Source organism: Thunnus albacares, chromosome 6 (assembly GCF_914725855.1).
Source record: "Thunnus albacares chromosome 6, fThuAlb1.1, whole genome shotgun sequence".
NCBI lineage: Eukaryota > Metazoa > Chordata > Actinopteri > Scombriformes > Scombridae > Thunnus > Thunnus albacares.
In genome coordinates, this window is record NC_058111.1 from 28024435 (window position 1) to 28042012 (window position 17578).

Genomic DNA, 17578 nt, shown 5'->3' on the forward strand with positions numbered 1-17578 from the left:
TGTCCAACTGCACCCTTATTTTTCCTGAAACAGACTGTTAGCAGACCTAAGTAAAGTAGACAACATACTGTGCTCCAAAACAGGATGAGCTGGTTTTTCAACAGAATTTCTTTGTGTGTTTGTGTTGGGCTTATTGTCTTGAGGTGTAATTAGGTTTGTTGCAATGAACGTAAAGAAAAAAGGAAAAGAATCAAGTATGTTACACAAGATTAAAACCCAAAAAAACTGCAAGAAGACATAAAGCCCTAATATGGGAGGTTTTGTCCAATGTACAGATAGAGAAGAAAGAAAGAAATGAAAGAAAAGTGTCTCCCAACAACTATTCTAATATTGAGCTGAAGACTTTGGTTCCAATCTTTTCAGTCTTGAGGAAGTAATATTGCCTATTTCCAAAGTGCTCTTTACTGATAAACTAATTTTGAATTTGAATCTCATACTCTATTTCATTCTGCAGAGGTTAGTGACATACAGTAAGTCTTTTTCCCATTGTAACCAAATTTGTATTATTAGAGAAGAGGATCAGGCCCACACAGGCCTGAAACCATTCTTGCAAACAAAGCAAACATCTTCAGTCTTTTATCTATGACTAAATGAAAGTTTTGTTGAATATTTGAGAAAAACTATTTCAGGGATGGAAGAAAGTATTACCATCTGGGCTCAATTTCTCTCCGATTTCTGCAAAAGGGTTCCCTGTCGCTTTGAGTCAAGTCAAGTCAAGTTTATTTATATAGCCCAATATCACAAATCACAAATTTACTTCAGGCAGCTTTACAATCTGTACAGAAATATAACATCCTCTATCCTTAGACCCTTGATTAGGATAAGGGAAAAAAAGAAAAGAATGGAAGAAACCTCAGGAAGAGCAATAGAGAGATCCCTCTTTCAGAATGGACAGACATGCAAGAGATTTTGTGTGTATTGAGTAGACCGGATAGCAAAATTACAGAAATACAACATGGGAAAACAGGATGACAAAATTATAGATGGATTGATAACATATATCTGATCAGGAGGATGTCAAGCAACTTCCAGGAGCCAACAAGAACAGAGAGGACATGAGCCACGCGATCTCCATCAGTATGGAGACCTGGAAAGAGGACAGACTACACACACAGAAAGCAGAGACATGGAAACCACACACGCAATGGAGAGAGAGAGACAAGGACATTCACACAGGGGAGGAGTCGTGGGCTGTTTGATATCTGACTTGATGCAAGTGCGGCACATGTAATGGAAAAGAAATAAATGTATATTTTGAGCCAGCCTTACTGTTCTGTTTTTAGGCAGATAAAATACTGCCTGGATGCTGACTGGACGAACAGGTTTCTTTTACAGTCACAGCCAGGGGGTTTCTCTGTCTCAATCCATGAGCTATAAACACCAACACAGAATGCTGACAAACAGGTATCATGGTCTACTGGCAAGTGATCTTTCTCCCAATCATTGTCATTGGGTCATACTGACTGAAGTCCCTCCTCTCCCTTGCTCTCATCTCATATCCTCACTGTCCAGATGGTGTTCTAGGTGGATTGCCTCGTTTGGAAAACTGTTGTGTCGCAGTGTAATAATACAAACAGAAAGTCAAGCTAACTTTCAGGTAAAAAAGTAACTTCTAGCTTTCAGTGTTTCTTTAAGATGAAAACCAGCATGCTTCTGGTCATCCATACATGTTACTGCATTTACTTTTTGTCTCTAAAGGAGTTGTAAGTTAACATTTTATTGTTCTAATGTCAGTGTTACAGACTTGTAACATACAGGCCATCTGATGTACTTTAAATACTATTTTTTAAACTCTGTCAACTCTCTTTCTATCCCACAGCACAGCCTGACAAAACACACCTCCATCTACGCTCAACTGGTTAATCTTATGTGCTAACGCAATTTACATCTCACTCAGCACAGCTTTCTTTTGCCATCCACCCTCCTCTTCATCCGATCTTCAGAGCATCGATAATTCTCATCATGACCACCCAGCCCTCCCAACACCAGCAGCGTGAAGAGGCCTACATCTCCCTGATGAGAGGCTTGAAAGAGCTGGACCTCTGTGGTCCCTGTATTCCTAGCAATCTGGTTCTGATTGGAGACGATGCCTTTCCTTTAGTAATGAACAGCCAAGGCCAGATCCTGATGGCTGCCTCTCTGTACGGCAGTGGAAGGATTGTGGTCTTGGGTCATGAGGGTTACCTGACAACCTTTCCTGCTCTGGTAGAGAACGCTCTGACCTGGCTGCGAGGAGATGGATCTGAAAACCTGTCTGTGGGGGTCCAAAAGAACGTCAAGGGAGTTGCTGATAATCTCAGCAGATCCAGCTTCCAAGCCAAAGTTGTGGAGGCCTTTAGTGACAATCTAAAGGTTGGCATGTATGTGACAGATGCCTACAGCGTGGGTGCAGACGCAAAGCAGCTGGTGGCGTTTCTGAAAGCTGGAGGAGGAGTGCTGATAGCTGGACAGGCATGGAGCTGGGCTGCAGATCATCCTAAGAAGAACAAGCTGCTTCAGTTTGTAGGGAATGAGTTGTCTGGTGTGGCAGGGATCTACTTCTCTGAGCATCTGGGTGACATAGAGTGCCTGCCTGTCTGCCCTCAGATCCCATCCTCTTGCATGGCTTTAGGGTAAGTGTATACTTCTTTTTCTACATGTTTTACATTTAAAAAGGTTCAGAGTTGTAAAATCACAGTTAGTCACAATCACATTAGTCTTAAAACTTATCCACACATTTAGCCTCCTTGTATTTGTAATGGTAATTTTCATATAAACATTTTCTATATTAAACATATTTATATACTATATACAGTACCAGTCAAAAGTTTGGACACACGCTCCCATTGAGTGGGTCCAAACTTTTGACTGGTACTGTCATAATTGCTTATTATATTATATTGGTATTATGGTGTTGATTTACATCTAATTTTGAAGACTATGTTTCATTATTAATAACATATCTTGGTAAATGGCATCTGGTTTAAGTTTATTCTCACTCAACACAGGTCCAAATTATCTAATTAAGGTTTATTTTCTGAGATTAAACTTTTTCATGGAAAAACAAAACCATTCTGAGTAAGTTCTCAGAAACTATAATATACTGTAAGATAACAGCCACGCTAGCAGCTGTGTGAGGCTATGCATAGACACAGTGGTGCTTTGGGATAAATGCTAACGTCAACATAACATGCTCACAATGACACTATTAATGTTCTGATGATATTCAGCAGGTATAATGGCCACCATCTTAGTTTAGCATGTTATCATACTGACATTCTTAATTAGCACTTAACACAAAGTACAGCTGAGGCTTCTGACCTTAGGAGTGCACTAAAGGAAAAATCAGGGGATCGTCAAACTTATTAAAATCATCCTGATGGGGACATAAATGTCTGTACCAAATTTCATGACAATCCATCCAATAGTTGTTAAAATATTTACCTCACAACCTCAACTTCATAATGGCACTAGATGAAAGGTCAGGGTATGAGGAAGATCTAGTTTCCCTGCTATGACAATATGCTGGATTTGTTTAAGCAGAACCCACTGCAAGTTATCGATCAGAATCATGCAGATATCTTGAAGTTTTACGGATTTATTGACACCATCACAACCACAATCCTTGTACAACAGTCTGATGACTCAGTGGTTCTGTGTAAATGAACATAATAAATCTGAATAAACGTGTCAGATATCCGTATGAAAATATAACAAGCAAATGTAGAAATTGTAGACTACATTACAAATGTATAAATGTCCACTTTACAAGACATGATGAATGGCAAAAAGCTGATAAATAATGTGGCTATATATTAAACAGGCATAAGTGAGGCTGAAACAGCATATTCCCTCTAACAGTGGATTTATGTCCATCAGCAATGCAACACTGCCCTCTAATGGCCAGTTGTAGACATGCATGGTGTCAATACCGGGGCCAAACAAGCTGCTAAACTACATGTGTAATGCACACCCTGTTAATTAATGAGCGGACCTAGGAGTGGCCCTTCAGTCCACTATTCTATCAGTAATATAGTACACCAACACAACCCAAACATAAAGTCCTAATAGTATGCCTAAGGCATGATACCTATTAACATTTAGTAACTGTGAGTAACAGTAGCCACTAATATGAGGCTACACAGTCGGCAGAACACATGAACATGAGCCCCTTTAGATTGGCTAAACACAGATACAATTCACTGATGAACAGCAACTATAACAAACATTCTCAACACTTGACTCACTTTCGCTAGACACACTTGACACCAGATGACATTTAGTACAAAGCAAAGTCCTCAGTCCAGAAAAACATCTGATGCATGGCAGACTTCAGACTACCTTCTTGAGGAAAAACTGCAGGTCAACCAAGCTCAGTTCTGATTATCCCAAAGTTAGTGTCACGTGAGGCTGAGTTCAGATGGGGGGTTGGGGGGTGGGAGACACATTATGGTGAGAGTGTCGCTGCTAAAAGAGGGCCTTTTTGACAGCCACCACCAGATTTCTGGGGGAAATCTGAATCAATCCCATAAAAGGTCCTTTGGTTTCTCAGGTGGTAAGTCACAGGTTTCATCATGGATGGCAGTCCAGGGCCATTCCAAGATTAGCGCTCCATCAATTAGTCAGGCGAGGAAGGGAGCTGAATAAGTCTAGCCAGTGGATGTGTGTAAATATGGTGACACATCTTGACTTTGGTAGACCTTACTTTGTTGTCAAGTCCGGGGGAAAGGTTGGTGACTATTCCTATCGGCCAAGAGCGAGGGAACTGAGGGTCCATGATCATGACAGCCTTACCAATGTGTAGGTCTGGCTTCTCTGTATGCCATTTTTGGTGGGCCTGAAGGCTGGGAAGGTAGAACTTGATGAAATTCTTCCAGAAATGGTCAGCAAGGAGCTGGCTATGGCGCCAGTGTTCTCTACCCAGAAGATTCAGGATACACCATTGGTGGGAGTGATGCATCTGGCTGTCCAATTAGCAGGGAGTTAGGGGTAATTGGATCGGCGTCAGCAATGTCTGATGACATGTAGCCTAAGGGTTTGGAGTTGAGAATCCCTTCAACCTCAATGAGGAGTGTCCTCAGCACCTCCTCTGTCACCAGCTGTGTTCCAAGGGTTACCTGCAGGGCTTGTTTTACTGAATGAATCTCTCACTCCCAACAGCCACCAAAGTGGGGAGCATTAGGAGGATTGAATCTCCAAGGGATCCACTGGGGAGCGAGCTGGGCTTGAAGGTCTGGTTTGAGGGCTAAAAATGCCTCTTGCAATTCAGGCAAACCTCCTTTAAAATTGGTGCCCTGATCGGATAACAGGTCAAATGGCTTGCCTCTCTGAGCTATAAACCACCTCAAAGCCATGATACAGGAGTCTGTGTCAAGACTGGACAGGATGTCAGTATGCATGGCCCAAGTAGTCATGCATTAGAATAATATTCCCTATCATTTCTTACTTTTTCGTCCTATCTTGACAGGATAGGGCCCAAAACAGTCCATGCCTGTCAAGAAGAAGGCTGGCTTATGCAGGTGTAAATGTGCTGGAGGCAAGTCAGCCATCTTTGGGATGTTGGGTTTGTTGCACTTGAAGACTGACTCCCTTACTGCATCACCAGACTGAGTGTAGTCCAGGGTGTGTTTTCAGAATGCATATGTAGCATAGCAGGGGCTGCAGGTCGTGCCAAAGGGGTGCACGTTCCATTGGTATACAATGGGCTGGTTTTCACATTTGACATATCTCCAGAGAAAGTGGAGGAGTGGCTGATCTTCTGGGAGGAGCCTAACTTGATGGAACATCCTATGTATGTCACTGCTCACAGCAACAGCAAGTTCCCTAAAGCATAGGAGGACTGCAAGCAGAGTGAACCCCAGTGCTGGTCTGGGAAACAGAAGTTTGTTGAGGTCAACACTCTGGTACTGAAAGGAGCAGTTGAAGACTACATGGTGCTTACCATTGTGTTCCACTATGTGGTGAGGGATGTATCAACTCGTTGGTGTGTCTTCTGCACCAGGCTCCAGTTTGAAAATGTAACCAGTTTGTTCCACTCTCTGTATCTCCGCTATGTAGGCCGTGGCTTGCTCTGGGGCTTTGGAAAGCCTCCTCTCAGTGCTTCTGAGCAGGGTGAGCACCGCTTCCTGTGGAGATGGAGAAAAGGAGTGGATACTGTCTACTTTCACCCGATGGGTTTTGTCCTCCAAGCAGTTGATGGCTTCTTGATCCTGCCATGATCTCATGCTGGCCTTCTTGCTCTGTCAGTCTAGCATGTCCATTTGCCATAACCTTTCAATTTGTTGATAAAGGTCTGCTGGTGGAGCCCTGTAAGATGTGAAGAGGCAGTGTTGCTCCATGAGATAATGTTTAAGTCCATGAGTTGGACCCAGAAGTGTCCATCCATGGGAAGTTCTGATGGCCATTGGAACCCCCGGTGGCCCAATACACACTGGTTCTACAGGTGTTATTAAGTTGGGGTGGTCAGAGTCTATGAGTAAGACAGGATGGATGCTCTCAAACTGCTGAATGGGAAGATCCCTCAGGTGCCTGAATTTCCGTCACAGGGCTTTGGTCGGATAGGCGTGCTCTCCTAGCCTGAGATTTGGTGCGGTGAAGGCTCTCTTGATGTTAAAGACCTGCTATGGGGAACTTGCTGGTGAGACGGTGAAGGAGGCAAACATTTTGAATGACTTGATGTCACCACCATTGATGCTGGGGCCATCCATAAGCTCTGCAATGCGCTGGAGAGCCAGCTGGTGTGGTTGCCCATATTGCTGGTTCAAGGCCACCATGGTATCTGTGAAGAGGTAATGAGAATTGGTGTAAGAGTTAGCTGTGAGCAGAACTTCTTCCAGCTTCGGATGATCCACTAATATCTGGAATTTAATTCATTCTGTGGCATCTTTAGGAAGGATATTGTCCAGAGCAATCCTCAGTCTGGCAAACTCTTGGATTAGGGTGGATGAAATTGGGATAGTAGAAGTAGGTTCCCAGTATGTCCGTTCCTGACCACCAGGTGGACTCAAGATTTCATGTCTGGAGAGATGGTGCTCAGGTGGGTATCCATGCCTCTCTGGTGAATAATCACCTCCAGCAGGATAGCCAAGATGATGTGGAGCTTGTCTGCTCTCAGTCAGGTGTCTGAGCTATTCTGGAGAATAATGGTGCTCACTGAAGGTGGCAGATCTCTCTGGGTAATGGTGGTACCCCCCTAGATGACTGTTCTCTAGAATGTAGTGGTATTCATCTCTGTACCCATGACTGGGTCGTGAATGGGGCATGGTGAGTGCTGACTCAGAGTAATAATTGTTATAGGACTCTCTATATGGAGATATGTCATACCTTCTTGCATTTACATTAGGAGTGTGTGTGGCCCAGTTGTCATCTCTTACTGAAAGGTGATGGTATGACTCTAGATGTGATCTGTGTCCCAGGTCATGACTAGAATGCCTGGCTGACGCAATAGGGTGAAGTGTCCCCCTTTGCAATGTTGCCTCCACCTCCCGTGGGGGAATGTATGACTTGGGCCTAGGCATGCGTTACCAGCCTCAAGAATAGAGGTACTTGGGCCGGTAGCTATGTTGCGACACAATCCTGGATGGCTGTGGAGCAGTAAGGAACAGACACAAGTTTATCGGTGTGTGACCAACTCAAGTGCCATTTTACTCTGTCCCTAACATGACCAACACAGGCTTGAGTGGGATGTTTCTTTCAAGACCTGGTATTACAGTGACACCTACTGTCACAAGATGTAACAACAACAACATTTAAACCAAATGTATTATCTGAGAGATGAATGTATAAAGTAGGTTGCTATTTATATGTTTTGTTTTGTTTTTTAAAATAAGAGGTGGTGTTGTGGTAGAAACTTCCTTCCCATGATCAAACGAATGTGCCAGTGAGTGTGCAAAGATGACATTATGCCAATAAGAGACAGTTCCCAGGGAGTTAGCAAGAAGGCTAATCTGTGGTGTAGCAATTTGGTTTTCTGTGTGAGATGATTAAAGGCTGGCAGGCCTATTTTTAGTGTGAGAAAAAGGTGAAAGATGCTGAGGCAGTAATTTCTAAGGTAAGTCACACTTGTATCATCACCAAAGTGTCAAGGTCACTCATGAACTCAGCAATAATGACCAAATGGTTGAACATAATTAAAAAATGAGGTGGAGTCTAGAAAATAAGCTCCACAATAGAAGGTGTTAAGAAGGGTATAAAATATGATGTTTTATGATTTTGCATTAGGTTTTTATCCCGGGATAAAGGCCTCAGTTTGCTTTGTATTGCTCTTTATGCACAGTAAACCTATTCACATTGAACTCTACCAGCTTCCAGTGTATGTTTTGAGTCTTTCTCTTATGAGTTCTGAGTTTAATACTAAGTTGTGGGTGACCTGAAGATTTATTGGCCCATTTGAAGATTTTTCCACAACAGTGTCAGTTTTTTTTATTACTTCTAATACAGGCTATTTTTCCACCCTCTACACATGGCACCTCTCAGGGGCTGGACCCCACCATGTGGTGAATGTGACTCAGCCATTTTATGTTGCTGGCACTGCTCCAGCTTGTGATCACTGTGCCCACTTTGAGCTCTGAGCTCTTCATTCTGTAGTCTAAGTTGGTGCACCAATGCTAAAAAGACTCTCCTGTTTCTGTCTAAGCCTCTGACACTCATCCCTCCAGTTTTTTGCTAGGAGATCCCTATTTATCCATTGGTGCCCACAGCGAGCGGCTGCAGCACTCCTGACTAACTGGGGATGCAAAGCGTGAACTTCCTTCCATCTCTTCCTCTTGATGTGGATGAGATGAAGCAGGTGGTGTGATGTGTGGTGGTGCTGGCTGACTTGGTGTATCAGATAATATGTAATCCTTAAGGTATCCGGGGAGGGATGTCTGCCTCCTGACATGTGTACCAGGCTCCTTATCTGCTGAGGTAGACATCTCAAAACTGTAGCAGGCTCCAGGTATCTGGCTCGAAGGACCAATTGTGAGGAAGATCTAGTTTCCATGACTATGTGTCGGATTTGTTCAAGCAGAACCCACTGCAGGTGATTGATCAGAATCACGCAGATGTCTTGAAGATTTATGGATTTATTGTCACCATCACAACCACAATCCTTGTACAACAGTCTGATGACTCAGTGGTTCTGTGTAAATGAACATGATAATTCAGAATAAACATGTCAGATATCCATATGAAAATATAAAGGCCATATGTAGAATTGTAAACTACATTACTTTCCTCTCTCAAATGTGTAAATTTCCACTGTACGAGACATGACGACTGACAAACAGCTGATAAATAATGTGGCTATGTATTAAACAGGCATATCTGAGGCTGAAACAGCATATTCCCTCTAACAGTGGATTTATGTCCTTCAGCAGTGCAACACTGCCCTCCATAAGCCAGTTGTAGAGATGCATGGCATCAGTACCAGAGGCTGAACGAGCTGCTAAGCTACACGTGTTGTGTATGCCCTGTTAATTAACGAGCAGACCTATAAGTAGCCGTTCAGTCCGCTATTCTGTCAGTAATATAGTACACCAATACAACCCAAACATAAAGTCCTAACAGTATGCCTAAGGCATGATACCTATTAACATTTAGTAACAGTAGCTACTAATATGAGGCTACACAGTCGGCAGAATACATGAACATGAGCCCCTTTAGATTGGCTAAACACAGATACAATTCACTAATGAACAGCAACTATAACAAACATTCTCAACACTTGACTCACTTTCGCTAGACACACTTGACACCAGATGACAGTTAGTACAGAGCAAAGTCCTTAACCCGGAAAGCATCTGATGCATGGCAGACTTCAGACTACCTTCTTGAGGAAAAACTGCAGGTCAACCTAGCTCAGTTCTGATTAGCCCAAAGTCTGTGTCTCGTGAGGTAGAGTTCACGTGGGGGGCTGGGGGTGGGAGACACATTAAGGTGAGAGTGTTGCTGCTTAAGAGGGCCTTTTTGACACAGGTAATTATCAGTGTCATTAAGATTTATAGTCTGATAATCATGAATGTCTGAACCAAATTTTGTCCCATTCTGTCTGTTGTCTATGAGCTACTACATATGGCTAAAAACAATGAGTACAGCCCTTAAAGTGGAAATTCCTTTTCTACTCCACCTCTCCATCTCCCTCTGTGTCTTCTTCTCCCTTCTCTTTCCCTTTTTCAAATACAGAATCGGTAAGGATTTTAAGGATGACTTGGAGTTTTTACTCCAGGAGATACCCGAGTTTGACCATCTGAATGGGGTAGTAGCTTCTGAGGTTCTTGTCCATGGGCGTCTAGCGTTCCCCATCGGTACCACCGAGGATGGGCGAGCATTCCTGGCAGGAGCCTACTATGGGAAGGGACGGGTTGTTGTGACCACTCATGAAGGACTTCTGAGAAGAGAGGTGGGGTGTGAATTAGTAAATGTCATTGGAGGTTGCATTGAACAGTCGGTGAGAATTTCCTTTCTAAACCTGAAAAGGTTAGCTAAGAAACATAATGAATGCAGATGCTTTCATGGGGGCAAGGGGTGGGGGGTCACTGAATGATTTGATTAGTATTAAAGTGATGTGAATCATATGGTACCGCTTTAGCACACATTAGATCTCACTCCAATTGTGAACACCTATAGTTGGAGAGGTGTTAAATAATGCTCTCCACAACCACCAGTAGAGTTCAAGAGACTTGTAGAGTCAAAGCCAAGTTGTATTGAATCTGTTCTGGCGACTCATGGTGGACCAACATCAAGACACTTTATGTTGGTTTTTATTTTTATTTGTCACCCATTTGTATTATGATTTATCATAGTACGTTCTCTGACAATTCAATCAAGAAAAATAATTTAGATAAAACAACCAAATGGGAATGTCTATTTTTTGCTATTCCAGTGAATTAAGCACTACTAAAAACAAATCAAGTTATTCCATTACATTGATGCAAAAATCTTGAGTCAAAATGGCCATAAAACTTTCTTGCTCATTTGCATTATTTATGACCACCAGTAATTGGCTATTTGAAGTGTGTTAAATAATGAGACATGCTTAATCTGCCAAATATTTTTTCTATGATTAACAAACTACTGTTTTTCTCGAATAAACTACCTTCTTCACAGACGCTGGCTCCATTTTGGAACAATGCCCTTCATTGGTTGGATCAAGGCCGGAATGGGGTTGTTGGTGTGGTTCCAGGTCTCAACCAAGCCTTCAACCTCTTCAGCAAGTCAGAGTTTAATTGCGAGAAGACAAACTTAAGGAAAGACCTGAGTGTATTTGTGTGTACAGCATACTGCAACAACTATGTGGAGGAAATTCAAGACTTTGTGGTGGAGGGTGGAGGCCTCCTGATTGGTGGACATGCTTGGTATTGGGCTCAGACACACAAAGGACAAAACCCAATGACAGAATTCTCAGGTACATTAATGTGCAACTGGACTTTCCCTCTTTACTATTCAGTTCAATCTAGATAATATAACGTGATGCATCCTGAGCATATTCCAGGTACCACCTTCTACGTGCATGTGCTAATATTGTACTAAGCTATGACACTCATCAGACACAACCCCAAATTACTTAATGTACAACACCCTCATATTGATTCCCAAAGCAACAGGTGAAAATTCAATTTGTGGTCATAGACACAAAAGATATTGGGCATCAGTCTAAAAATATTGTTTTTAAATCCACAACAGTAAAACCCTATCAATGGTTAACAGTGCAACACACTGATCAAGTCAGATTTCTTGCACTGTCTCTCAGGAAACAAGATCATGAACAAAATGGGCTTGAGCCTGCTGGAGAATATGATCCGTGAAGGTTCCTACAAGGCCCCTGTGCCAAGCCAGGCCATCAAAGACACCTACTACTTCCGCCACCTTCTACGCAGCTTTGCTGGTCATGTAACCCAGGGAGAGGAACTTACCGAGAATCAGGAGGAATGCCTTAAAAAACTGGGCAAGGACTGTGCCAAATACTTGCGCATGAAGGCTCATGACTGCTCCTCCTACACACAGATGGTGTCCAACCTCACTGACATGTTAAAGAAGTCGGGCATGCCACAGGTGGGCCATCAGTTGTGTATGATTGTTATTAGTTTGTGTAAGGACAGCCCCTTCAAGTTATTCTGACTTTTCAGTTAGGTTTTAGGCATTCACTGCCTTATGTGGTGTAATATTCTGTTGACAGTGGGCGGTTGGGTGGTTCACTGAATTGGCCGCTGATTGCTGTCACCTATAATACTACCAATAGTGCAATAATATGTCTGCATGAGATCTGTTGTTGTTTTCTTAGCTGAAGAAACTGTGACAAGGTGAGCAACCTCTTTTGAAAGTTCAACATTTATCATTCATTTTCAAGGTATGTGACAGCCGTCCTGTGAAGAGTCCCAAAGACCACCTGCTTCTCAGCATGGGGACAGATGTATATAAGGTTTGCCCAGATCCTGATGATCTCCTGCCTTACCTCATCAAGCATAACCCCATGATGCCAGTTGTCAATAACCAGAAGATCACGATTAATGCTAACACAGCAGGTCAGGCCACATTGTTGTAGACATACTGTATGCACAATGTTATTTTAAGTCAAATACTTCATTTGCAGAACTGCAATTGTTCAACTGACATAATTTGTCTGTAGAACTCAATATGTTGCAATAATCTGTGAGCTTTTACATTGCTTTAGTACATAGATCTCACCGCATTTGTTTGTGTGTGTGTGTGTGTGTATCAGGAGGAGAGGAGTGGATCAGTACTGGTCTCTACCTCTCTCCTGGCATGAGGACCTCCATAACTGTACCAGCAGAGATTGTCAACAAGGAATGGAAGGTACAGTGCATCATATCAAATTAAATCATCAGGGTTATTTAGCTCATGAGAGTGAGAGATATAAGATGGAAATGGGTTATGTTTTTTTTATTCAAAAGAAATTCCCCAACTAACAAATCATATCTTTCAATAATACATATATCATAAAGCAGCTGTTTGCCTCATGTGCAGTAGAACTAGCAATAACTGTAACGCAGTCATGGATTGAATAATATAATTATGACTGCTTTTTAATTATGCATTTATCTGTCACACCATCCGATTATTACTCTATCTATCCATCTTGCCAGCTTCAACTATAGAACAAACTATACAGCACTTTTGATACAGGTTTACAAAGCAGTAACACATATTCCATCTCTTCTTCAGATCCAGATAGGCTGTCAAACAGACTATCTCAATGCTGCAGAGTTGAAGAGAGCGCCCTGCGTTCATGAACGATTTCCTGTTACCACAGAGAAGATGCAGGTGTGGAACCTGTGGGGGGGACTCATCTACCTGGTGGCTCCACCCAACACACAGGTGGAGGGGGTAGAGGTCACAGTGCAGACAGCTGTACGTGCACCATATTATAAATCTGGTGAGTGTGTGTTGAGTAACACTGGTTCAGAGATGTGTGTATCTGTGTGTCTCCATGGGGTTAGTAGAGGGTGTGTAGCAGCACCTGTGTCTTTTGCAGAAGGTACAAGCAAATATACATCATCTGTGTGCTGGGTGCAGTACATTAACAGCTGAATGAAATCATTAGACCACATTCATAAGCAGTTCACATTTATGAAACTTTTACATTTTATTTGTTTATAATCTGCAAACAATGGCACATATTTATAATGTTTAAAATTATACAAGTTCAAACTCAGTTTTGAATTCACCCATCCCTCTGTTCTGCTCAGGTGTGACAACAAAGGCTGATTGGTTGGTGCTGCGTGCAGCTCCCTCACCCTGGGCAGAGCTGGAGTTTGAGAACATCATCCTTACTGTACCATCAGATGTTGTTCGGGATCTGGATTACCCCGACAAGTTGGCAGCACACTGGGATGCCATCATGAGAGGCGTTGCTGACCTGGCTGCTATCCCACACAAATTTCCCCGCAAAGAGAGATTTGTAACTGATGTACAGATTTCTCATGGTAAATGTGTTTTTCTGTGTATATGACTGCCTCTTGTTTGCCCAGCAGGGCCGGTGTTGAAGTTCACCACCACTCACACTGAAAATGTAAAAAACAAATGTTGAAGAATATCTAAGTGAAAATAATTTATTGAATGAGAACTTTTGCAACAACACGAGCTTTTTTTTTTGCTTTTCTTTCATTGGTTGCACTTATATATCATTGGGTTTATCACACCACTACATCACACATGTCACCTGCGCTTATAAGTAAGACTGAATTTTTCTCCATCCAGGTTGGATGCATGCAGGTTATCCCATCATGGCACAAACACCCACAGCAGCTCATGTGGTCAGCATTGACCACGCAAGGACTAAAGGCATGTGGGGCCCCATCCATGAGCTTGGACACAACCAACAGAGAGGCTGCTGGGAGTTCCCATCTCACACCACAGAGTGTACATGCAACCTCTGGTCAGTGTATGTGCATGAACAGGTGCTGGGGATCAACAGGGCAAAGGTGGAGTAAATCCTTTTTTTTTTTTGACAAAACAAATGAGACCAATAGCTAGAAAAAAACAGTTCTTAACATGTATTATGACACATTTTTCTATCAGTAGACACCACAAAAGACAATTCCTCCTTTTTATCATATGTTGAGAAAAATATTTAGCTTTTCACTGGGATTATATTCTTTCACAATCCCTTACTTTTGTCTCGTTCAATGCAGGCTCATCCAGCTATGACTTCAGAAAAACGAAACCGTCGAGCAGAGGAGTATGCTAAGGGGGGCAAGAAACTCAGCAGCTGGCACATGTGGGTCGCCCTGGAGACATATATGCAGGTGAGAGGGAATTACTGTATATCACATTCTGCAGAGAAACTATGTTTGGATCATACTGGAGTCACTTTTTAAACAGGATCACACACCGGCAAACATGAATGCAAATAAGACTCTAGTCCCATCGGACCCTGTGAGGGTTTAACAAAGGTCATTACACACCAGACAACAAAAATGTTGATGGATGAAAATGGAGAGACAGCAATACTTCTGTTTCACCCCCCTCTACTTCTTTCTCCTTCCATGTAGCTCCAGGAAAAGTTTGGCTGGGATGCCTTTAAGAAGGTGTTTGCTGCCTACCACAAGATGAGCCACTTTCCCAAAGACAACAAAGGAAAGATGAACCTGTATGCTGAGACTTTCTCCCAGACTGTGGAGATGAACCTGTCTGGATTCTTTAAGGCCTGGGGCTGGCCCATAGAAACAGCCACTGAGGAGAAACTCTCCAACCTGCCTCCCTGGAGTGACCACCCCATGATCCAGTATGGCTGAACTGTAGACTGCTGCAGATTCAAGTACAGAGAGGGTTTAATGATTTAGTGTATTAAATGTATTCAGTTGATTAACATTGTTTTCTTTTTGTTGTTGTTGTTGTCTCTTATCAAATATCGCATGTTTAATGCAATACAAGAAACACTACTTGACCAGTTATATATCTACAGCCTTTAAACTCAGTAGCTCCATTTGAAAATAATTCATCACTCTACCAATGATTATGATCATCTTAGATCAATTATTCAACATGACACCGCTGTACTCAATTTGCAAACAGAATGTGCATGTAAGACCAAATCTACAGAATCAAACAATTTTTTATCAGACTACACTTCACTTTGAATATCAGTGTGAAAAACTGACAGTTTTATTTGTTAATGCAGCATTAATACTGATACCAGTAATGAAGCATCCTCTTCATTCATTGCTCCAGCCCAACACCTTTTGAAGATGGGAACATAAATGTCTTTAATGTAACTATTTTGATATTTGCCTTTACTGTCAATTCAAAATACACTAATAAACATTTACTTTACTCCTCTACTACTTGTTATTCATCAATTTGTTCTTGAATGAGAAGCGTAAAATAAACCACTTCAAAAAGGGTACTACATGTACGGATAGTATTTTATTTCACACTAATTAATATGAAAAACAAGTCTTCTAATCCTTTATAGCCTACAGCTGTTGGAGAATAGCTGGGTGAACTCTGCAACTTCAGAGAGAGAATCTGGTAGAGAGCCAAAAAAAAAAGAAAAAAGTCCAGTGGTGTCTGGATGATTGTTTAGTGATGTTAACATAATAAAAATAATGTCATTTAAATTTTTACTCATGTTACGTACCCAGACTGGACCTACAAAGGAAATTAGTGTATGAATATTTGGCTAGACCAAATGTCTCAGACGATCTGGAGCACACTGGGGCCCCAATCTGTGGTTTCTTCTGATGTTTCCACATTGAGCCCAAATGTGAGATTGAGGAGTAAAATAAACTCTTTTCTGTAGAGTAGGTGACCAAAAGAAAACCAAATAAAATGATAACATGGGAAGGTCAGACACCACACGAGTCCACCAATCAGTGCTCAGGCCATTTCTCTTCATCCTCTGATCCACAGGTGTTCTCATTTCTCCTGATGATCCCAGCCGCACACAAACACAACCCCCTCATCCTGTCCAGTCAATGAATGAAAAGCAAGTTAAGTAAGTGTGAACAGAGGCCTCTAAACTGTGAGATCCAACTGCCAACTACATCCTTATTTTACCTAATTATAAACAGACCGGTAGCAGACCGTAGTAAAGTAGACCACATACTGTACTCTAAAACAGGATGAGCTGTTTTGGACTTATTGTCTTGAGGTGTAATTAGGTTTGTTCCGTCAGTGAGTCAGTGACAGACAGTAAGTCTTATTCCCATTGTATATGAGTCTGAACACTGGAGTATTGGAGAAGAGGATCAGGCACATACAGGCCTCAAACCATTCTTGCACACAAAGCAAACATCCTCAGTTCTTTATCATAACTGAATGAGAGCTACAAGTTTTGTTTGGATATTTCAGAAAAACTATTTTAGGGATGCAAAATGGAAAAAAGTATTACCATCTGACTTCAATTTCTCTCTGATTTCTGCAAAAGGTATCACCTTTATAATATGGACTCAACCTCAGTCACAGGGTTCTCTGTTGCTTCAGTGCAGCATCTATAATTTCAATATTTTTTGATTTTCCTGGTAGTATGAGTGTCAGTAATGCCACAGTTATGACAAGAAAATATTTTATATAACTGTATACTCTTCTAACCACTCTAAGCCAGCCTTACTGTTCTGCTTTTAGCCAGATAATTGGTGTCTTGATTAAGACACAAGCTATTAACACAGACAAAGAGTGTCAACAGACAGGTGTTGTAGTCCATTTTGTCTGGTGATGTGTGATCCTTCCCTTAATCTCATGATAGGCTGTTGTTATATGTTATATTTAATTTAAGATATTATGGTGTTGATTTACCTTATCTAATTTTGAAGACTATGTTTCATTATTAATAACATATCTTGGTAAATGGCATCTGGTTTAAGTTTATTCTCACTCAACACAGGTCCAAATGATGTAATTCAGATTTATTTTCTGAGATTATACTTTTTCATGGAAAAACAAAAGTTCTCAGAAACTTTAATATACTGTAAGATAACAGCCACACTAGTGGCTGTGTGAGGCTATACATAGACACAGTAGTGCTTTGGGATGAATGCTAATGTCACCATGATTACATGCTCACAATGACACTATTAATGTTCTGATGATATTCAGCAGGTACAATGTCCACCATCTTAGTTAAGCATGTTAACATGCTAACATTTTTAATTAGCGC

General features: G+C 41.7%; 1 protein-coding gene and 1 long non-coding RNA gene across 2 annotated transcripts; one reads left to right on the top strand and one right to left on the bottom strand.

The window, feature by feature from the left end:
- The first annotated feature begins 1524 nt into the window (after positions 1 to 1524).
- On the top strand, positions 1525 to 15226 carry LOC122984341 (TRPM8 channel-associated factor homolog). Its single transcript, XM_044354726.1, has 12 exons — positions 1525 to 1597; positions 1820 to 2612; positions 10144 to 10360; positions 11068 to 11365; positions 11711 to 12012; positions 12308 to 12482; positions 12680 to 12774; positions 13144 to 13354; positions 13668 to 13904; positions 14179 to 14402; positions 14613 to 14726; positions 14973 to 15226. The coding sequence occupies exons 2-12, from the start codon at positions 1963 to 1965 to the stop codon at positions 15213 to 15215; spliced, it is 2766 nt and encodes a 921-aa protein (XP_044210661.1). The 5' UTR covers positions 1525 to 1597; positions 1820 to 1962; the 3' UTR covers positions 15216 to 15226.
- Positions 13811 to 16114, bottom strand: LOC122984345. The gene is made up of 5 exons (XR_006403862.1): positions 16061 to 16114; positions 15617 to 15659; positions 15069 to 15226; positions 14593 to 14708; positions 13811 to 13982 (listed from the first exon to the last, which is right to left on the bottom strand). It is a non-coding gene; the product is annotated as an uncharacterized LOC122984345 (long non-coding RNA).
- Between the last annotated feature and the right edge of the window lie 1464 nt (positions 16115 to 17578).